General features: G+C 41.9%; 1 protein-coding gene and 1 long non-coding RNA gene across 5 annotated transcripts in view; one reads left to right on the top strand and one right to left on the bottom strand.

The window, feature by feature from the left end:
• CNOT6 (CCR4-NOT transcription complex subunit 6) overlaps positions 1-21,039 on the bottom strand; it is a 36,561-nt gene extending 15,522 nt beyond the window's left edge. The window contains exons 1-3 of one of the 4 annotated variants that reach the window (XM_033140232.1): positions 20,870-21,038; positions 11,908-12,036; positions 2,254-2,367 (exon numbers count right to left, since the gene is read on the bottom strand). In XM_033140232.1, the coding sequence (XP_032996123.1) occupies positions 2,254-2,365 (112 nt within the window). In that variant the 5' untranslated portion in view covers positions 2,366-2,367; positions 11,908-12,036; positions 20,870-21,038. Of the gene's footprint in view, positions 1-2,253; positions 2,368-11,907; positions 12,037-20,869 lie in introns of all 4 variants that reach the window. The other 3 variants (XM_033140233.1, XM_033140231.1, XM_033140235.1) reach the window with 3 other exon arrangements.
• A 219-nt stretch (positions 21,040-21,258) lies between these two features.
• On the top strand, positions 21,259-22,049 carry LOC117041425. Its single transcript, XR_004425966.1, has 2 exons — positions 21,259-21,493; positions 21,718-22,049. It is a non-coding gene; the product is annotated as an uncharacterized LOC117041425 (long non-coding RNA).
• The last annotated feature ends 1,633 nt before the right edge of the window (positions 22,050-23,682 follow it).

The raw sequence follows: 23,682 nt of genomic DNA, 5'->3' as shown, positions 1-23,682 counted from the left end.
TGTATTTTGAAATGCTAAGAAATCGCCCAACAGAATCAGATTTTTTTTAAAAAAAAAATTCTAAGGTTCCAGAATCTTTTTTTTTTTTTTTAAAGGATCAGGCATTACATTTTGGTAGAACAACCTCTGTACTGAGTTCAAGAAATATCACTGAACTCACTGGTACTAGAATAAAATACCTGGATGCATGGACAACTTGCTGCCTTTGAGTTTTATAGATCTTTACACCAGTACCTACAGAATATTTTACTAATAAGCTAATTGCCAAAGCATAGTACATCAGCATGCATCATTTATTACGTTTCTAATCAGAAACTAAAGATCAGGGGTAAATGGCTGATTCTTAACATCAAAAAGGTTGCAAAGCCGTTTTTAAACTGATTTCTGAGGGGAAGACAAGAGCTGGTGAACATCTGGCTCAGGATGATTCACCTTTTAGGAACTCTCAGGTGGCTAAACTAGGGGATATGAAGAGCTTAGAAATTACAGTATCAGGACAAAAATAACAGTGATTTTAAGAGACAAAAAGGAATTGTAGGAAAAACTGCATACAAAAAGGAGATTTGGAAATGTATCTATATATAGCCTTTTATATTCTAATGCTAGAGGCTTTTAAGCAAAAGCAGGGGGAGAAAAACCTGGGTGCAAAGTACTAAAACAGAATGTAGCTGTTTCAACATTAAGGGAACCCGGTAGGAAGATGAGAATCATTGGGATATAGGTATCCTTTTATATACAGAAAGAACAGGGAAGGCCATGTTGGGGTAGTGTTAATTAGAATGTCAAAAAGCAGAATAGATCATAAGTCACATTATGTGACTGCAGCCCTGATGCAGGGAGCATGTCCCTCCCCTGACCAAAAGTGATGGAGAATGAAATCAGATAAAGGAGAAAGTGTAATAATCAATGGCTACAATTACCCTCACATGGACTACATTCAAAATTGCAACACATAACATTTCTAGATGAAATAGATGGCTGTCCTTGAACATGGAATTGACTAGGAGGGAAGAGACCTTGGACTTGAATGGAAAGAGGTATCCACAATTGGCTGAGAGATGAGAGTTTTGTTGAATCAATTGGAAAACAGTGAACACGGTGCTATCAAATTCAACATACAGTGGTACCTCGGGTTACATACGGTTCAGGTTACAAACTCCGCTAACCCAGAAAAATACACTTCAGATTAAGAACTTTGCTTCAGGATAAGAACAGAAATTGTGCTCTGGCGGCGCAGCAGCAGCGGGAGGCCCCATTAGCTAAAGTGGTGCTTCAGGTTAAGAACAGTTTCAGGGTAAGAACGGACCTCCAGAACGAATTAAGTACTTAACCTGAGGTACCACTGTATATATTAATGGTAAGTTGCTTGTAAAGTTGCTTATATATATATATAAAAGAGATGATCAGTTTTAAAGAATTGAAATGCCTCCAGGACATGTGAAGGTTTTTTAATTCTACAAGTAAAATAAAAAAAGAGAATAAGAGATTTACCAATTAAAACCTTGGTCTGGATGGCATATACCTGAAAGCTCTTAAAGAACTTAAGTATGCAAAATTCTGACCTTATGAGAGGCTGGAATTGGGAAGACAAAAAACATACCACAATTTGAAAAGCGGAATCAGGAAATAACAGACTATTCAGCCTAGTATTTGGTAAACTGATACGAAACATAACATATCCACAACCATTAAAATAAAAGTTGCTCAAGAGAATGTGGTTTCTGCAAAGTGAAGTTCTCAGTCATCAAGCTTTCAGATTTATTTTTTTGTTTGTCAGCAAGCATGTAGACAGGAAAGATTCAGAAGACATTGTGGGCACGATCCAGATTGGAAGTAAACTCAAAACAGAAGAGAGAAAGAATTCTTCATCTTTTTAACTTACAGCATTCATTTCCACAAGTATTTCATCAATTTACAATGCAATCCTCTGCATGTCTATGCAGAAGTAAGTGTCATCAAGTTCAGTAAGACATACTTCTAGGTAAGTGTGTATTGGACTGCAGTTTTGGATGTTTTTAAAAGCCAGATTTTTTGCACAGATTCAGTCTTTTACAAAGCAAAAGAGGCTTTCACACTGTGTTTGACAAAGGGTGATAAATTTAATTAAGATACTGAAATTTTTAAAAATTAACATGCTTTAGATTTTAAACCACATTGTTCTGCTGGAACATTAAATAAAACTAAGTAATTAAAAAAACAACAGAGTAACTATTTGCCATGCTACTCTCGTGTATCCAATATCTCTCCACTTACCACTTATTTCCAACTCTGCCCAGTGTGACTTTTTTCCATTGGCTGCTTCCTCTGAGGACATAATTGTGTACATCCTCCGTGGGTCAGGTGGATCGTACTTCTCTTTGGGCATTCCTGTCAGAAATAAAAGAACAACATGTGGTTCCAGGAAACATTGCCAAACCAAAATTCTTAAAAGAAGCACCTCCCTTCTTATAGACTAGAATACTGGAATAGTGCCAATCATTGATGAAGGCAATAATTACCATTACAGTGCTACATCGGTTTAAGAACAGCCCTGTTTATGAACTATTCAGTTTACAAACTCCGCAAAACCGGAAGTAGTGTCCGAGTTGCGAACTTTACCTCGGTCTAAGAACAGAAGCCAAATGGTGGTGGGAGGCCTCATTAGGGAAAGCCTGCCTCGGTTGAAGAACGGATTCGGTTTAAGAACGGACTTCCAGAACAGATTAAGTTCATAAACCGAGGTATCACTGTACTTCCAAACAAGAAAAAGTGGCAACCTCACTCCTATGCTAATGTCATATCATCCATACATTTGATGGCTTGTAAAAACTCAAGTCACTTAAGTGTGCTTTAAAAAAAAATGAAGTTGGCCTGATATGAGTAACTCCAAAACCTCCAGGACCCTTATCAATCAAGAACATGTACAGAATGGCTACATTCTGATTAATTGTCTGGCATTTCCACACTATGTTTTAGGTATGAGCACTAGAGAGCAGGGGTGGGGGGATGGACCTGAGGTTCTGGGTCAAATGTTACACACACACACACACACACACACACACACACACCAATCTCCCTATCTGGCCCTCAAGACTCTTTCCCTGGTCCCTGCTCAGTGCTTTCCTGGCGTACTTCTGCCTGAATGTCCCTTTAAACTATGATAATGCCTCTTCCGTGCCTGTATGGAGGATGGCAGATGGAGATGTGCTTGTATGCAGCAATGCCTGAACTTTGCATGGCTGGACTGTAGCCTACTGTTCCACGACTAGAGTTGCACCTGTTGCGCCACCCAGTTTTGTCACACCCATTTTGCTGCTGTCCCCAAGCACTACTAGCATAAGGCTAAGCATGAAGAAATGAGGCATTCAGGCTGAAAAGGTTCCCCATCCCTGCATGAGCCCAAGGTTCACTGCTACTTATTCCCAATCCTCCAAACCATGGTTTGAGCATTCCCTGAATGTGAACAGTACGTTGCTACACTCCGCACAATGTCTAATCTGCCAGTGACATTTAATACATGCTAATTGGAAGTACTTTCCTGAATCATTAAAAAGAAAAAGAAAAACAGAGTTTAGATTATTCTGATCCACACATTCTGATCCATTATATTGCCACTGCTAACCCCATAAGCACTAAGTTTTCTGATAAACAGGATTCCCCAATGCTTATTTCTGTTGTTATGCAAGTGGAAGATGGGAGTTAATTTGAGGTGTAAACTCCTTTGTGCAGAGGAATAGCACTTGCGGTCAATCTCAGCAAAGCACTCCCAGCTTGACTTAAGAAGGGGAAATGTCTGCCATATCCTTTCCTCAGGTCACACACACAAACATTCCTGGCCTTGAGTACAGGAGAACAAGTCTCAATGGCCCCTATGAAGCATGAACAATTGTAATACAAAGTAGAAGGAATTGAGATCTATTAGAGGAAAGTTTTATAACAAATGTAAAAATATTTTTTAAAGTACTGTGTAAACATCAACAGCCATTGCCTCCAATAACAAATCTGCATGATTATCTTCAGTTTGAAAGCAAAATGGAGACTCCATCCTCCTCACACACACTATGTACCATTAAAGCATTCAGGTTTAGGGCTGACAGCCAGTCTGGATCCTGAGCCCTTATGCACTCCATAGCTTAAGTTAGCAGTGACGAACCTATGGCACGCAGTGCCCTCACTGCTGGCACGCGCACCACACACTTTTTTTTCCCATTTGTGCTCCCGCTCCTCCCCATGCTACTGCGTGCACCCACTGCTTAAACCCGCAACTTTTTTTTTTTTTTTTTTTGCTGGTAGCCAGAGATTGTGTTCGGCGATAGGTCTGTTTTTCAACTGGCTGCGGCAGTGGCTGTTTCTGATTAGGCATAACAGCGTTCGTTATTTGACCCTCGTGATTTTTTTTTCTGCACTTTTTTCAGTGCTGGGTGATAGTTCCCAGATCCCCCCCTCCAAGCCAGGCCTCGCCCATTCCTTTCTGCCCCCCACAGCTCCAATACTCCGCTGGCCCCTCACCTCCCGTGGGCCTGACCTGCCTGGGCTAGGAGGGCATCTGCGCCTGCTGCCTCCCTGCACGGCTGGCCTAACCCAGCCTCACCCCTTCACCACGGTGACGTTGCCGGAGGGAGGAAGGAAGATGGGAAGACCACGCCGGGATCGTGGGCAGGGAGCAGGCAGGCACTGCTGTTGGGCTGGCTGGGGCTCTCCCTCTCCTCCTGGTTGCTGCCATTCACCTGACCTCATGGCTGCTCTGTCCTCCCCATCACAGCAGCCTGAGAGTGAGCCAACCAGGGAGTGTGCCCGGTGTGAGGGGGGAAGAGGGAGGGAGATGGTGAGAACCGTGGTGATTTTTCTGTTCTGTCTCTCCCAGAAAAGCTCAAAAACTTTGGGCTCTTTGCGATAAATAAGTGGGTTTTGGTGTGCAGTCTGGGCACTCGGTCTCTAAAAGGTTCGCCACCACTGGCTTAAGGGGTGTTAATAAAAATGGTTTCCTAAGCAGTGTTACAAGGTTTCTGTTTCATAACAGAAGCACTCCTCTCAAGCACTGAGGATACACCACAATATTTTAAAAACTCAATAGCCTCTAAAATAACAATTTAGCTGGCTACCATTTATTTCTGATATTGCGTATATAGATTTCTATTCATTCCATTAACACACTCTGCATCACAGTATTAAGAGTTCTACGTGTAAAAACTGCCCAGCTTCATTTCCTTGCTTGGGGAACTTTTCATTGGCATTCATATTCTTTTCTCCCTCTACCCAGCAACAGGGTCAGCAAGTGTAAGTGGAAACTGCTTACTTTCCTGCCAAATTTGCCATTGCCTCATGCAAAGTAAGGGAGAGGGGTCACCTAACAGAGTAACAAATGAAAGCATGGATGGCCTTGACAAAACTTAACAGGTAGCACTATTTCCTTTCAGCTTAAAACCGTCTACAGAACTGGAAAATTTGTCAGGTTGCTAAATGTTTTGAGGGCCAGCTCTAGCCATTTCAGCACTTGAGATGAAAGGACCAAGTCATTATTTCTCTCCTGTTGAGCCCACCAAGAAGTCACTCCTGCTTGCCTCTTTCTTTCTGGAGAAGCAACTCAAGAGAAAGGCATTGAGCATGTACTTTCTAGAGAGGTTTCCGAGAACACCTGAACAACTTTTAAAGTATTTTCAAAAACAGTCGTTTTGTATTTTCTTTAAAGGTCTACTGCTTCCAAAATCTGTTGCCTGCGGCTGGCTCACCATGCTTAGGACAACAGCTGGGTAGTTTTCATCAGAAAGGGCACACATGGTATTTACCATTCCACATGAAGAAAAAACAACAACAGGTTACTAATCTGAGATTAGGGCCAAATTGATCCAAATTAAGTTTTTGGTTTTTTAAAAAAGCTTTACAATTACCAAACGTGGTGCTACAAGTAGGAAATAATTATAGGACTATTGTTTGTAAGTATAGAGGTACAACTATACAGGGATTATTTATTTAATTGGTTTATTTTATTTATATCCCACCCTTCCTTCCAAAGGATCACTGGGATGGTCATTAGGATCGAGAATGAATCTGAATGTTAATTCCTATAGGATCTTGCAGATTCCTAATATCTTACTGTTATGTTTGCTCATTCAACTCAAAAATATACAAAGATATGAATAAAATAGTTAAATGGCAAGAAAGTACCTAGTGTTTTATGTTGATACAGCAATTTGCTAATTAGTGTTTGCATAATGGCTGGAGTTATTTGAATATTACTGGGATCTAACTGACCCCAGAGGTTTTTTTTTAATGAAACTGTCAAATGTGTAGGAGGATTATTAACTATTTTCTTACATCATTCATGATAAATGTATAGCATATATTAATATTCACAAGGCATTAGCACCTTTGTTTCATAGATTCTGAAAACCAGTCTGCTAAGTTTCCATATGCTGATGTAACCTTTATTTAATTACTCTAAAATATCTATTAAAACATTAAGATGAACACTGACTGCTCCTTGCTAATTAATTTTTACCTTACCCCACAACCAAAGTTTTGCTTTCCCCACTAACATTTTATTAATGGGATAGATTTTTAGAAATGTTTCTGCTAAAAACAGGTACTGAAGACATTTCACTAGACATTTCACTAGACATTTCAGAGATACCCGGTAGTTTTTTCCTCATTTTTTTCTGTTTAATGTAAAATGGTTCCTTTATAGAAGAGGAATATTATGTTGTGCACTGTCAGAATAAGAATATACAACTATCTCATTAATAATAACTTTGGAGTCAAAAAGCAGCAGAAAATGGATAGCTAACACAAATGTGAAATATCTGCACGTTCATGGGTTTTTCTGTTGTTGTTCTTAAAGTCTTTTCACATATCACACTTTTAAATGGAAACATTAAAAAACTGATCACAACATTAGGAAGAAACAGAAGTGAACTACTGAAATGTTTGTGGAGATGAAAACAGCTCTGACAGAGTGAACTCAGATTGGCTTTTCCCTTAATTTACCTTAACACAGGTACAGTGGTACCTCGGTTTAAGAACTTACCGGTAATCCCTTCCGGAAGTCCATTCTTAAACCGAGGTGCGCTTTCCCTAATGAGGCTTCCCACCGCCAGTGCCCTTCCACCCTTCAGCTTCCGTTCTTACACCGAGGTAAAGTTCACAAACCGGGACACTACTTCCGGTTTTGTGGAGTTCGTAACCAAATAGTTTATAAACAGGGCTGTTCTTAAACAAAGGTATCACCGTATTACTAACCTCGGATTTCAGCTCATAATTTGAACCATTTTAATTCAGAATGCATCAAACATCTTGCTACATCTTTCCTAGAGCATCGTATTTTTAGATGGGCAAGCAATCACAAAAACTTTTAACAATATACTATTACTATTCGATGGATAATATTAGCCATTACCTAAAAAGGCAGTTTCCTAGTGGCACAAGCCCCCATAGACTTGCTTCTATAATAGTAATTACCTTTTGAAAAATCCATCCTTAACTAGACTTCATACAAACTTGTCACTCACGAAAATATAAAAATCAAGGTACACTGTCTAGAAACCTGAGTGTTAGTACCACACAGTCCAAACTGTAGTATTTTGGAATTCAACAGGTAAGATTAGGGGCATGGAATTCACCTCATAATGAAGGCCAGCCCAGGGCAAAAGAAGGCAAGATACGGGAGATGGAATGTGGACCTGTTAAAACACTACAGTGGTACCTCTAGATACGAACGGGATCTGTTCCGGATCTGTTCCGGAGCCCTGTTCGCATCCTGAGAAGTCCGCAACCTGCAGCGCCACTTCTGCACAAGCGTGTGATGTCACTGCACACGTCTGCACATGTGCGACCTGCTGAACCCGGAAGAAATCCGTTCCATTACTTCCAGGTTTGGTGCGTTCATAACCCGTGCCGTTCACAACCCGCAACGAACACAACACGAGGTACGACTGTATTGCCCTTTCACAACTGGGCCTAGACTGTATTGCCCTTTCAACTGGGCCTAGACTGAAAAACTTCCCTCTCATCATAGTAACTAGGAACATGTATGCAATTTGCATTCCAAAGTAAAGCCTTTGCCAATCTGATGCCCTCCAGATGCTTTGGACCACACTGGAAAGTTTCAGAGAAACAGAAGAAAACAAACCTTTTCCTGCTATCACTTGCGAGCCACTGCATTACCAGTAGCTCTAGCCACCAACCATTGGGGCTCAACGACAGACACAGCATTTGCATGAGTGTGTGCAAACTGAAAGAGATATATACCCATCTTTGCAGGCATCTTACACTGTGCTGGATTTGGACAATTTTCCTACAAAGAAGCGGGCTTTTGTGCAATTTGTGCAGACTCCATTCCAGTTAAATCAATCAGAAATCCATGCATGGATACACGTTATCTGGGTGAGGGTCACATATTTTAAGATTAATTTTATAAATACAGTGCCAAAATACCACACAATACTGGCATTACTAGAAAGCTCCCTAAAAGCGAAGCAAGCAAAAATTTAACAAAACTGATGCAAGCAGTTTAAAAAGGAGATGAAAAGAGAATATAGACCATTCTGATTGATTTAACTGGAATGGAGTCTTACAGGCTGTAATCCATTGCTTCATTGAGTTGTAAGCATGTGCACTTTTGCCTAAGACTGCAACCGATTTGGTACAAAGCAAAATCTTAACACACAACCATTTTTTAAAGATTTTACTGTTCAATTTACATGTTTACTGCTAGAATACACTACTAAGAGGTAAAGCAATGTGATAGTCAGTGCAATATGAGTAAGAAAATTTCTTTGTGCCTTATTTCAAGTTTAGGCACCTCTTTTGGTAGTTCCCACAGTTCTCTCACTCTGTCCTGTTCCAAGAGAGGTTGGAACAGCATCACCAAGTTCAGATGCAGGTTTTGCCTAATACAAGCAAAATTATATTAGTAGGTAAAGTGACATAACTGTTGTATGCCCCACCCTTGGGAGCTGAATAATGCTGAAAATCTATCTATGAATGTACAATGAAGCTCTATTTTCCATTTCTTCAGCCCCAGGAGCTAGGGAAAACAAAAGAGAAAGGAGTGCATTTCAGACTTCACTTTTGGCTTTTAAAGTCCCCACAAGCTACTAAAACAGAAGTAATGACAGCCATTTTACACAGCCTATAAACCAATGTTCTGTGACAGGAAAGTGGGTTGAACTAGATGCTTGCTATCTTGCGGGAGCCGGCAAGGCAACAGAGAAAAATTTCCCTCGTTCTTTGTACACCAAATATTATAAGTCTGTATGCATACTGCAAGTATGATTAAAAAAGGACTAGAGTATTTCAACAAATTCTCCTTAAAAGCATGATTAAGACAATAGGGACATTTATAAATAAGGTTAAAGGTAAAGGGACCCCTGACCATCAGGTCCAGTCATGTCTGACTCTGGGGTTGCGGCGCTCATCTTGCTCTATAGGCCGAGGGAGCTGGCATTTGTCCGCAGACAGCTTCTGGGTCATGTGGCCAGCATGACAAAGCCGCTTCTGGCGAACCAGAGCAGCGCACGGAAACACCGTTTACCTTCCCGCTGGAGCGGTCCCTATTTATCTACTTGCACTCTGACGTGCTTTCGAACTGCTAGGTGGGCAGGAGCTGGGACCGAGCAACGGGAGCTCATAAATAAGGTTATATGCATATAAACAAGTTGTTTTTATTTTAAAAAATGCAATACCTGTCATTTTTGTACATTGGAACTTTATAGGCCCTATAGAGGACTGGTCTATTAATTGGGCAGGTAGCCAGAATTTACCTATTAATTAGATAGGTAGCCAAGAAAGCTCATTTCCTGGCTAAAAGCAATCCCTTTTCCCCATTTATTTCATTTCTTAACCTATTGGGTGGCTATAGACAATCATTTACAAAATGTAAGGAACATTCTGAGAAAGTTGGCAACCAGTAAACTTTACATCGCCACAGGCCCACATTTCTTATGGACCAAGTGTGCAGTAAGCTTCACTTTATCATCTGACTATGGCCAATTCCATCCTGTCATAGCTGCATACTCAAAGCAAGCCTCTAGTAAACAACTTCTGCAATCTGCTGATCTTTAAAGCTTTGGGTTATTAATGAAGATAATATTTAATCTTCAGAGATCTCTCAAACACAATAAAATTGTCTGTTTATTTACCTGCCTTATTTACCTGTCTGCATTTGCATAGCAATAGTTTTAATTTCTGCATTACAAAAAAACAATTGCTATTTGTCTGTTCTAGACCTGTTTTAGAAGTTTTTGCTGCTATCATACTCTGCCCCTCATAGCTTTTTTCCTCAAAGGAAAAAAATCAGAAGATGCAAGTTCTGAATGCGTAAATAAATTTTACTACTAAAAAAAAGGAAGTCTGGTCTTTCAAGGAGTCCTGTGGCACCATAAGGACTAAACTTTTTTGTAGCGTGACTGCAGCCCTATGCATGGTTTCCTGGAAGTAAGCTTCACTGAACTTATTGGTACTTACTTCTGACTGCATAGGTTTATAACTTCCTAAACAAAGTGAACTTTAACAAAAGGTCTTCAGTTACCTGAATGCACTCATTAGTGTTTAGTTATAAACGCAAACAGTACTTCAAATAAGTGCTACTGTTAAAATCACTAAGTTAAAGTAGAAATCCCAATTTAAAAAATAATAATTGAAAGCCTTGTTACCACCTCATTCATTTGTGTTTAGCTATAGACGCAAACAGTACTTCAAATAAGTGCTACTGTTAAAATCACTAAGATAAAGTAGAAATCCATTAAAAAAAACACAAAACCATAATATTTGAAAGCCTTGTTACCACCTCATTCATTTGCCAGAGCAAAAAGGAACTGTCTATCATCCTGGCACTCCAGAGGATGATGTCATCACTCCTTCTCTAACCCCATCTCTCCCCACCCCACACCCCCGTTCTGCTGCCCTGTTTCCCCCCTCCAATAAATCATTGTATGTGTGAGCCAAGAGTCCAGAATTCAACCCTGCCAGACCATGTCTCTGAAGTAAAATCCTTTCAACTCTAGGAATAAATATGCTTGTAAAGAACTCACAGTATTTTTAAAGAGATCTTTTGGATAAAAATATTGAATCAGCAGAAGTCACATTTTAGATTACAGAGTTCAAAATTTCAGGTTGTAGCCACAGACTACTATCTAATCCAGGGGTAGGCAACCTAAGGCCCGTGGGCCGGGTGCGGCCCAATCACCTTCTCAATCCAGCCCGCGGGCGGTCCGGGAATCAGTGTGTTTTTACTTGAGTAGAATGTGTCCTTTTATTTTAAAATGTATCTCTGGGTTATTTGTGGGGCATATTTTTTTCTTCAAAATATAGTCCGGCCCACCACATGGTCTGAGGGACGGTGGACCGGCCCATGGCTGAAAAAGGTTGCTGGCCCCTGAGCTAATCTAACCTAACCAAAACAAGCATATGCAATAAAACCAGCCTTGCATAGGCAAGTTAATTCAAAACAGCTCAGCAAACCTCCAACTATCATCAGCTTTGAAAAATAGGTGTCAACTGATTGGGACAGACATGCCTAATCCATTAGGTTTTCATGAATGTGATTCCCAGATGCTCCTACAAAGTAGCCCTCTTATCTGTTTGTTTCTATGAACTGTAAGAGTCAAAAGCTCCCTGTAAAAACAAAATCTCACATGACACCAATACTGGAAAACCTATCAACTCAAATACTTAGTCCAGAACTAATGCTATTAAGTATGTTTTGCATAATTACCATATTTTAACTTATACTGGAACTGAATAAGAAAGAAGAGCATCTGGATATATGCATATTCATCATTCTTGTTAATTTGCAAAAACCTAGCATCTCAATGGCTATTGTACACTTATTTAGTGTGGTGCATTACATCAAACAAGCAAGAGTTTCCCCCTTGAAGTCTAATTCCCTATCAGTTGACTATTTTAAGGCTTCTAAATTTACACAATATTTACCGGTAAGAATGTGCCAGGAAAATAAGGAAATTTCACGCTGCTCTGGATTTTGTACTCCCTGCCATCAGATTTGCAGTACTCCCAGTCAAATCCACATTGGAAGCAACATATGGCTGACCACTAGGAGAGCTGCAAAACAGATTAAGAAAAAGAAGAGGAAATCCAGTTAGGCTAACGTTCCTATTTTTGGTAAAAGGAATTGTAGCAAATAAGCTAAAAACTGGAAGACCTAAAAGCTTATTTGCATTGTTTTAACTTATCAAGACAGAAAATCTGTAACACCAGCTATTGCTACCCCCTAAAGCACTTGACAGTACTTCAATATTTTGGTGAAGCAAGTTAGGCTTGGTGTTGTTTTTTAAAGAGATGCAAGGAGACACTCAAGTACCTGAAAGTCAAGGTCGCTGCCTCCCACATTTTCAAACTGTGGGAGATGAAGCTCTATGTTGAGCTAGTTCCAAAAGAAGCAAAACACACTATGGCTGGTGCAAAGTTTTTCATTTTTTTGTCTATTTTCAATTATTTAATCAGATACAAAGTAGAGTTAAATGTAATGAACCCTACAATCCAACTACTTAACACACACTGACATTGCATCTCCAAGGAGAAGGATGCATTAGTGATAAAAGATTACCACAGCATGGGCATAGGCCTTAGCAGTGGATACAGCACAAATGAAGCGGTTCTTAGAAATGTGAAAAAGGCAACAGGATTATGAGCAGGAAGCAGTCAAGTGGGATAGGAAAGGCAGAAGTCCAAGATGGTCCATGAGTGGAAAAGACAGATCTGAAACAATGGCAAAATAAGTAAGAAAGAACAGGTGGCTTCAGTAAGAAATGTAAAGCTCCTTTTCTGTCATTTTCAGCTTGACAACTTGCTAGGACACTGAAAAGGAAGGGGACAGGGATTTTATGGGTGGAAGACTAATTTACAGTCACAACCATAAGTTTGAAGCTGAAGCTAAGACAAAACACATAACCACCATGTGCACAATAAGAAAGGTAATGGGACAAAGTCTGGATTTTTATGGATCAGTCATGACATATCACTGCTATCATATCTGCAGCATATTGCAGGGTTCAACTGCATTCCCTTACCTTCTTATTCATCCAAACACAAAACATTATGTTCAGATCTTTCAGACTGCTCTCCTTTGAAATCATTAATTGAAATCCATGTTTCTTAAAAATGAAGAAACTGAACAATATCCCAAAAGAAGAATCATCACTGCTTTACAGCTGAATACTGCCCTAGTCATACTGAAACAAACTTAGTATCTGCAAAAACAGTGTTTCCTTCCTTTTAGGCTATATTATCATCATCCTGGGATTGCCCATAACCTCAAAGGCTTTTTCCTCCTTAACTGTTTTTAGTTGATGACCTTCTGTGTAATAATACTGGGAAATAAGCATGTTACTAGCTACTCATGCTGGCACTGCATATTCCCTCCCTTGTCTGAAAATTGTAATGCATAAGCAGAAAAGCACTCTCTTCCAAGCAGAACATTATGGGAAATTGTAACTGTAAGGATGCATGGTTATCTGAGGGAAATTGCCAGAGTATGACATTGCTGTTCACTTTTTTAATGCGAGTATTCACTCAAAATGCATAGGGAATGAATCCTAAACCTGCATTTCCTATGAACTCAAAACAATCTTAACTTTGAAAGAGAAAACTGTAGCAAGCTATAAGCAGTGTTCAATGAATACTACTCAGCACAGTGTAAACATTTCTAACATGAGCCTCATGGGTAACTACTATGTTACTCATCCAAATTACAAGTAAGCAAAGAGACATTAACCCCCACCCCATACTGTGAAAGGTGTCATTGCACAGAGTAAGATACAGATTTTAATTCAATGGTACACACTTTTATCACAAGCATACACAATATGGGTTGTGTTCAGCCTGTCTATAACAGTAGGGCACTACAACATACTGTTCATTCTTCCAACCACAATTTACAGTGGTGCCCCGCTAGACGAAAAACTCGCTAGACGAACAGCATTCACTAGCAGAAGGCTGCCCCGCAAGACGAAAATGCCAATGGGGCTGCCTCGCAAGATGAAAAAATATATATTTTCGTCGCGAAAACCTCCGCTCTGCATTGCCGCTTCGCTAGATGAAAAATTCGCTCTACGAAGACACTCATAGAACGAATTATTTTCGTCTAGCGGGGCACCACTGTATCTAAAAGTAGTTTAAGCCCCAAATAATGGGGGTATTACTTCTAGTATTTAGTATACACATTAGATCTAGACAGGGAGGAATATGCATGAATATTTGTATGTACTTTATACGAAAAATCAAGAACTTAGCATCATTTAGCTTAATAATTTAAACATCTAGATGTTTTTCATTGTAATTACGCTACCACAAGCCCTTGTACCTAATTTTAACTTCCTCTTTAGCTTTGGTTTCTTACGTATTTGGAAGTGTCAATTTACAACACACTTTTATGACTGTATCCTGTAACAGCCTCTTCACATGAGGAATGTAACTTTATTTTTCAAAGTTCATGTTGGCATATCATACATGCCATAATAAAGACATTGCAGATTTTCTGCAGATATTATGACAATACAATATAGATTACCAAAATAATGTGCTACTTACCTGGGGAATATAGAAACTGTGCAAGTTGGGTAAACAGCTGACAGCCCAACACACTTGCCTATTAACTCCTTTCTCACTGCTCACGCCACTATTTACCTGCAAATGGCAGCCACCACAGTGCTATGCTGTTTTCCTACCTTGTGGAAATGCAGCCAAGTACAATGGCCGCCTCTGCATGCTCTTGTCCCCTCAGAGCACATGTAAGCTCAGACTTGCAGCTTCTATAGTGCTGGAACCCTACAAGGACCACTATGCATATTTTAGGTCAAAGATTAGGGGGTGGGGGATTTCAACAACATTAAGAGCTGACCACTATAGCAGGAAAACCACTTTGCACAGAAGGAAATCCCCCTCACTAATACCAACAAACTGTTCATCTTCACAGTCTGCTACAGAAGAAGATACAAGACAGATCCTAAAGATGAGGCTCCAATACTTTGGCCACCTCATGAGAAGAGAAGACTCCCTGGAAAAGACGCTGATGTTAGGAAAGATGGAGGACACAAGGAGAAGGGGACAACAGAGGACGAGATGGTTGGACAGTGTTCTCAAAGCTACAAACATGAGCCTGACCAAACTGCAGGAGGCAGTGGAAGACAGGAGTGCCTGGCGTGCTCTGGTCCATGGGGTCACGAAGAGTCGGACACGACTAAACGACTAAACAACAACAACATAAGATTGCAGTAAAATAGCAGAGGGTTCCCATCCTGCATACCCTTCGTGATGGTATAGCTTGGACAAATCCAAGATGCATACAAAGCCTTTCAGTTATTAGCTTTGTGTGCTCATGATTTATTCTGGTTTGGCTGAGTCTCTCTTCTTTTTTGAGGTTCAGAGACATTCACATAACTTAGGATCTTTTATCTTCTGCCTTGTCAACTGTTGGTTTGATGCCATGAATTATACAGAACTTTGCACTTAGCCATTTGCTAAGGAGCAAGTAATTCCTATGCTGCATAAACATAGTAAGGCTCAATTTTCACCCTCTCACAGATAAACACCTGCATGACCTTATACTGTATTGATCCTGCATCCCTTACCACCCTAACAAACAGGGAAAACACTCAGTGAAAGAATCACAGAAATCCACCTTCTATTTCAGTTTTTTAGCTCAAATACTTGAATGCAACTCTATTGATTAGTACAGAGATCATATCATTCTGACATGGTTCTTGTTTTAACCCTCACATTTTAGGGGAAGCTTATAGGAATCTGATTTTCAATGCACAGCGCAATGTGCCCAATAATTATGAAACAGGACATGTTCCTACAAAACTAGCATGCTGCCTCTAAAACAGAGGTTATGTTCAGACAGGTCAGTGTCTCTCTTACTATCAGTTAATTCTTAGAGACACCATCAGTTCTCAAATACACCACCAGTGGTTCTTTTTTGGGAACAAAACATGAGACGTGGTGCATCAAGGCTATACTTCATGAATTTATTTTTAAGCTACAGACTTTGGGGGATAAATAATGCTGCTTAGCAATCAGTTTAAACTATATGTGCACTGACAACAGGTATGTCTAACACACAGGTTACTCAGCTTTAAGGGTAACTACATGTAAAAACTACTTAAGAAAGGAGTTTGTATGTTAAGTGAAATTTTATGGACTAATTAAAATGTGAGAAATATAAAAAAGACCTTACTACTACACTACTAATGAGCATTTGAAGTATTTCTCTTAGCACCACACCTCAGTCGGAAGTAGGTAACAGGGTTCCATGAAATATTTTAGGTACAGATTAGAATATTGCCACAAGTGAAATCTGAGTTTACCTTGAACTTAAAAGAATGACGTTTAAATGTTAACCCACATACGCACATCTCAAATGCTTCAGTGTTAACTAGTTTCAAAGCCTTGTAAGATAAATTGCTAGTTACCAAATATGGTAGACCTAGTACAGCCTTGTTTTTAACCCGTTGCCCAGTTGTCATATGTGATAAGGAATTTATCACAGGTGAATGAATGAACTGCCCAAAAGGGAGACAACCTGTTTGCTCCCCCCTTCCCCCATTCCATGCAGCAGCTCATTGCATTTCTATAGTGGGTGCGGAGGAGAGTAAGCCCCCTCCTTCCTGTCTAGGACATGAAGCGCTTCATCCTTCCTCTGGCAGACCATTGCATTTCAATATTTGGTGTGTAGGAGGTGAAGCTTCCCCCCTGCATCCAGCACAGAAACCAAGAAATCTGGTGGTGGAAGGAAGAAGTAATGCTTCCTGCTGCACTTCTGCAAGACACATTATCAAATGTCCCACACCTTTATTGTAGAAACACAGCACACTGGTAGCAAAGGGACAAAGCAATCCCCAGCATGCCTCAGTTCTATACTGGATGCATGGGAAGTGAAGTACAATGCTGCATGTCCTACATGGTATCACAGTGGGCTAGCAGCAGATGGATTCTGAGTATCCAAAGGGTGGCTTTTGTGTTTTATGTACATGCTGGTGGCAAAGTGACAGGGCAGTCTGTGACAATGCCACAAGCCTACTATGCATCTATGCATGGGAGACGTGGCCCCTTCCTGCATGTTTGGCATAGAAACCATGCAGGATAGCTGTAAAGGCATGGATAAATTCATCCCAGTACTAAGTCCACTTCACCTCCTCCTGCACACTCATCACAGAAACCAAGCATGAACGCAGAGGAGGTAATGCGCTCACTTCTACCTTGCAACATGTTTCACTGGCCTGCTTTTAACTCATAAGAAGGACTGGCAGAGAAGGGAAGGAGTGCTCCATTCATGTTCCACTGTCCCTTGTACAAGTTTTTAAAAAGTGCAGGCTTGTAATTTTTGGTAGCTAATGCATATACACTTTTGCCACCTTAGCCAAATACCAATGTTCAAATGCTATACCTGGAAGAATCTCCACTCCCCAGCCCCATCCATGCCTAACATTTACACAGTTGATGCAACTTTTGCCTACAAGCAGAGTTCAATGCAGATATGCATTATATGTACAATTTGAATGTCTGCATAGGGTTATACGGAAATTAAGATGCAAGTTATTTAACTAATCTGCATCTAAATTCCATACCAAAATAACCAGATTTTATATACCATACCCAAAGAACAGGATTTTGGTTGACCATTTTCTATCAAAAGAATGCAACTTCTTTCTTAAAATAAAGCTGTCATACACTGGGTGGGTTTTTAAAACTAATTTGAGAAATGCATGGGCTAGCATTACAACATACTTACTAAAAATACATCTTATTAATCCACACAAGCCAATATGTACATCTAAAGATATACATTACCAAAAATAATTACCTGCCCGTGCAGTACTGTAGTTTCATTTATTTTTATATTTAAGTAATACTGAAACACAAATAGCCTGAACTTGTCAAGACTACACTTAGGATTTCATTACAAAATGACACAGAGCAATCTCCCTCATAAAGAAAAATGAACTGATCCAAGTGCTTCAAGTGAAAAGTGAACAAAGCATTAATTCATATGTGAATGGTTCCATTTTAGCAATATTGTGAATAAACCCCCAGAGAAGACTTCATTCCTAGCAGCACACTCCAGAGTCCAGATGAACCAGCAGGAAGAACACAGGATGGATAATTCTGTAAAATTACCCCAGTGGAAATGTTGACAAATCCCCAATTACGAGACCTGCTCTAGGATGAAAATAAATACAAGAGACAATACAATTACCAGTCAACACTTGCCAACCTTCACATTCATACCAAATAATTACCATAAATATTCCTTAATCCTTTTGAATTTTAAGTCTCTGTTACCAATATGGCAAAATCCAGATAAGAAAATAACCCTGAGACATACCAGACACTGTAGAAATCCCCAACTGCTTATATAGCACAATTCAAAAACCTCTGCAGGAAACCTCAACAACATAATCATATAAATGCTAGATCTTTACTATTTTAGAATATGAGAATAATGAAATTTCCATTATCTATCTTAAGTTATAGTGGAAAATTGTGAGGTTTTCCTAAAAAACCTTGTATTTTACTATAGATATTTAAAAGGCTTAACGCAAAACAAAAACACACCTTAAATAAATTTTAAAACCTCCCAGATTGTTCAACTAGTAAAATATGAAGGTTAGCCAAAACAGGTGCTATTACATTTTTTTAATTATCGTTTTATTTTTTACTTTTTGTTTATGTCCCTTCACCAATACAAAAGTAAAATTTAACATAAAAATCTACCACTAAAAACACAAAACTCACAAGCAACCTGTACATTAAAATATATTTCCTACCATATATTTTGGATCAAATTTAATTGTATACTACCCCTTAGCATCTCACCCTTATCCGGAACAGCCTGCTGAAGTTTTGCTTTCTTAGCAGCCTAAAACAGAGCTTCATTAGATACCCCATCTACACAAAAACATATAGAACAAACTTGCTGTTGTAGTAGGTAACCCCAAGAGATCTGCATTCTAATCCTGTTTACCCCTACAGTGATACCTCAGTTTACGAACTTAATCCTTTCCGGAAGTCCATTCTTAAACCGAATCCATTCTTAAACTGAGGCGTGCTTTCGCTAATGAAGCCTCCCACCGCTGGTGCCATTCCACTTGTTCACTTCCGTTTGTAAACAGAGGTAAAGTTTGCAAACCGGAACACTACTTCCAGTTTTGCGGAGTTCGTAAACCGAATAGTTCGTAAAGAGGACTGTTCATAAACCAAGGTACCACTGTATATGTGTGTGTTCTACAGACTGAAGCCCAGCCAACGTACCTGCATATAAACACTATTCCTGCCCCCCAGCTCATTACATTGGACAGCACAGCTGTCAATCATTCCTGCTAAAGCTCTTTCCTTTCCATTTCAGAAACAGGCTGTCTATTGTGGCCTTCTTCTTGCAAGCTAGGCCTTTCAGCTGCAACAGTAATGCAACCAAGCTTAAATTTATCCTGAAGTGCAGGTTTTGTTCCCAAGAACCAACTTATTTATCCATGGCAAATATGGATCTATAGTTTTTAAATTTACACCTGCCTGTTCTATTTAAATTAATTTTAAGAGGTTATGGAGGTGTGGAGAAGAAAAAGAGCTGTGCAATGCAAGCTCTCCATTCTTCCTGCTCATTTCCAGAAGTGTTTACATTTTGTTTTTATTAAACTAGCTTTCCCCCCCACTACACCTGTACTTTTATGTGCAAAGTAAAAAAATAAAAAATAGCAGTTTGGTGCATAGAGCCACGCCAACCCCAGAAACCCGAATCCTCACACACTTATTAGACACTTCAAGCAAATGAGCCCTCGCCCCACACACTACTCCCACCACCCCACAGCTCTTGTCAACAGGCATTGAGCACGTCACTTCCTCCAGAACCTTCCCACAGCTTCCAGGAAGCCTCAGCCACCCCTTCCAAGTGCAAAACACCAACCCCCGTCTCTACTTTCCCAGACCAAAAACTTTTTCTCCTCGGGAGAACTCCTCCTCCCTGCCAACCCCAACAGGGCTCCTTTTGTTTCCTGAAGAGCAATAATGCCCTCCAAATCAATTGTGCCAGCTCCAAAGCACCACCACGCACGCCAGTAATTTTTGTTTTGTTTTGTTTCAAAACGCCGCCGCCGCCACCACTCTCTCAACACCACCTTCGCCGCAATAGGCCGCTCGCCTCACCCACCTCGTACACAAGCAGTTTTATTTACTATCCCGGCGCCCCCTGAACGCCTCCCCTGCACAACACGCTCCCTTCAAAAGCCCTCGCCCAACAACCACCACCCGCCCGCCCCGTCCTCGTCCAGCAATGCATTTCACGCACTCCGGAGGCGCAGGGCCCGGAGACCCCGCTTCGTATCTCGCGACGTATTTACATGGCCCGTCTCCCTCCGCGCCCCTTCCCCGAATAGGAGCCGCGTTCCCCTTCCCCTCCCCGGCTGGATTATTATAAAAATAGTAACACCGACAACCCCCCCCCCCACAAACCTCACAGGACTCGAACACAACCCTCGCTCCCCCCCCCTCTGGTCAGCAGCCCCCCCTCGTTAACCTTGTCAACACGACACCCCCCCCCGACAAACCGACCCACAAACATCTCCTCGACCCCCCACCCACCCCGGAAAGTCAGCCATCTCTCTCCCCGTCCCACTGGACCTCGAATGCGCCGCCGCCGCGCCTCCCACCAAAATAATCCTTCGGTTCCCCCCCCCCGTGCCCCCAATATGATTACCCGGGGCAGTTCTAACCGCCCCCCTCCCGTCAGAAACCTGCTTTCCTCAGGCCGCCGCCGCCCCCTCCCCATAGATTCATTCGACGGGGTGTGGGGGGGCGGTTGAGGAAGAGCCGCCTCGACCCCCCCACTCCCTCTTCCTCCTCGCCGCCGCCTTTTCCGTCGCCTCGGCCGCCACCCCCGTACCTGTAGCTGCAGCATCCCCGTCTCTGCGCTGCCTCTGCCTGGCTCTTTGTTTCCTGCCGCGGGCCGGACGGGAGAACGGGTTCCCCCCGCCTCCTCCTTCTCCTCCTCCTTCTCTTCCTCCTCCGCCTCCTTCTCACACTCATTGAAAGCAAACAAGCATCATGGCGGCGGCGGCAGCAACGGCAGAGGCAGCGCTTAGGCCCGGCCCACATCGCCTCGGCTCACAGGCTCCGGGCGCCGAGGCCGCCCCCTCCTCCCGCCGTCAAGACGCGCGATTGGGTGGCGGGCGCTGGGCAGGCGGTGCTCCGCTGGCCCGGCCGAGGAGCGAGCGCAAGCGGACAGGGGCGGCCGGGGCGCCGCTGCGCCTTCCCGGGCAGCAAGAGGCGGGGGGCCAGTCCCTGCTGGCCCGCAGGAGGCAGCTCCACTGGACCCACTTACCTCTGAGGAAACGGGCACGGGGAGCCGGGCGGTTGGAGGAGGGCTAGGCCTCGACCCTGCGGCGGGGCAGGGTTAGGCGCGCCTCAGGCCGGCATCCGTCGGGGTTTCGCCCGCCCAGCTTGTGCCTGGGACCCGGCTGCAAGAAGTGCACTTTCTCGGAAGGAAGTCGCCGGGACTTGCCTCGGAGTAGGAGCGGCCTGCAAAACTCTCCATGGGAGGGAGCGTTGCTGAAGTTGGTGTGGGGGGGGGTTGCTCCGGAGAAAACGCACGCAGTCAGGCTCGGGGTGCCGGGAGGTGGGAAGGGGTCGAAGTGGAGTGAATGGCGGGAGGATTGAAGGGCAAAAGCGAAAGGGCTCGGGATGTCTGCCACCTTCTGGGCAACGATTAAAAGCGCCGTTTTAATTTTGCAGTGTATGCATGCGAGAGATTGGGGCATTAACGACACGCAGCCAGTATCGGTTTGATTATGATTATCCCGCCACTGCGGACCCATCTGTTGAATTCCTGCTCCAAAGGCGCGCAGGTCAGCCCTCCGTGGTGAAAAGGAGAAAAGCGGTAACCTGCTGTTTGGAATTCCAGGGTGGCAGCCAAAAGCTTATGCCATCATAAATTTGTTGGACTCAGCGGTGCTACCCGATTCTGTTTGGTTGTGTTGATGCGATAAAAAGTTGACAGCTTGTAATGTCACAAACCCAAAATTGAGGCCTTTACTTCACATTGGTTAATAAATACTAACTTCTTCCCCATGGTTCTCAGTTCTTATATTGAAAGGATGGTCTTTACCTCTGAAGATTACCATTCAAAAGGGCTGTTGATACTCGTCCCTGTTTAAAATGTCTCACATGGTAATCCTAACCAAGCCTTAAATTTAGGAAACACATTGCTGGGGGAGGGGTATGAGGATGAGGCTGCTAGTTTCACCCCTGGTCATTGTTCCGCTCTCCCTCCACAACTTGGAAGGTGATTTTCTGAAGCTGAGAGTCTCCTGTACTGTGTTTAATTTTTTCAGGGTGAAAGCCTGATAGCTACGCTCTTTGTTGGACCTCACAGTGTTAACAAATTCTTCACTGGGCTACCAGGAAGAGAAAACGAGATGCATAGATGAAGGGCTGCTAACAAAAATGAACAAGGCAGAAACAAGGAAAAAGCCTAGATGAGATACCACACTCATGGTAAATAAATGTGCAAAAGAAACCACATTCAATTGGTTTAAAAGTGGTGTAAGAAATTTATGATACAGGCGAAAATGAATTTTTCCATACCCCATTTTGAGAAGTTGCTGGAACGGACTGCAGTCATCTTAGGTGATTTGATAGTTTCACTTTATCATCTTTTCAATAGGGATAAATTGGACCTCTGACAATTTGAGTAAACTGTAACTTTGCAAAAATATATATAAATAAATAAGGGAAGTGGAATCAAAGAACAACTGATCTTAACCGTTGAAAATACGGTACATTGGAATATTAAGTGGCTCAAGTTTGCTCTTTAAAAAAGTTTAATACCGGGTAACTATTTCAAAAAGCTGCTGGGTCCACAACAATCCCATTAGCACAAGATCGTTAATTATTGGTAAGATATGCATAGGATCTGACTAGTGAAATACTTTGTTAATGGGCTTTGGTGTCAACTGGAGAGGGAAATTGAGGGAGTGGATTGGTTTGGGTAAGGTTGCAGAAAACAGGAATTTGGTACAGATTATTTGTTGAATATCTGAAAGAAGGAATTAATTAAGTTGAGTGGTAGGGGTATCTGGAAGGTGAGTGCAAGGTTTGAAGGTCTTTGCATGGTTTGAGGAGTGGCACTAATGGGAAAAATACTATTTGGTTAAGATACAGGGTAGGGATTTTGAAGTATAAGAACTCTTAGAGAATGTGAGGTCATATATAGTGGAGTTACCAGAGGACAAGTTTTATTGGGAGCAGATGGGATTCCCCAATGCAGAGTGACCAACCCCAGAAACTTTAACATATTCTTCACACCAACCAGGTTGTTGTTGTTGTTCAGTCGTGTCCGACTCTTCGTGACCCCATGGACCAGAGCACGCCAGGCACCCCTATCCTCCACTGCCTCCCGCAGTTTGGCCAAACTCATGCCAGTCACTTTGAGAACACTGTCCAACCATCTCATCCTCTGTCGTCCCCTTCTCCTTGTGCCCTCCATCTTTCCCAACATCAGGGTCTTTTCTAGGGAGTCTTCTCTTCTCATGAGGTGGCCAAAGTACTAGAGCCTCAACTGGGCTGATTTCTTTAAGGATGGATAAGTTTGATCTTCTTGCAGTCCATGGGACTCTCAAGAGTCTCCTCCAGCACCATAATTCAAAAGCATCAATTCTTCGGCGATCAGTCTTCTTTATGGTCCAGCTCTCACTTCCA

Source organism: Lacerta agilis, chromosome 2 (genome assembly GCF_009819535.1).
Source record: "Lacerta agilis isolate rLacAgi1 chromosome 2, rLacAgi1.pri, whole genome shotgun sequence".
Lineage (NCBI taxonomy): Eukaryota > Metazoa > Chordata > Lepidosauria > Squamata > Lacertidae > Lacerta > Lacerta agilis.
This window is presented reverse-complemented; position numbering and strand designations above follow the sequence as displayed.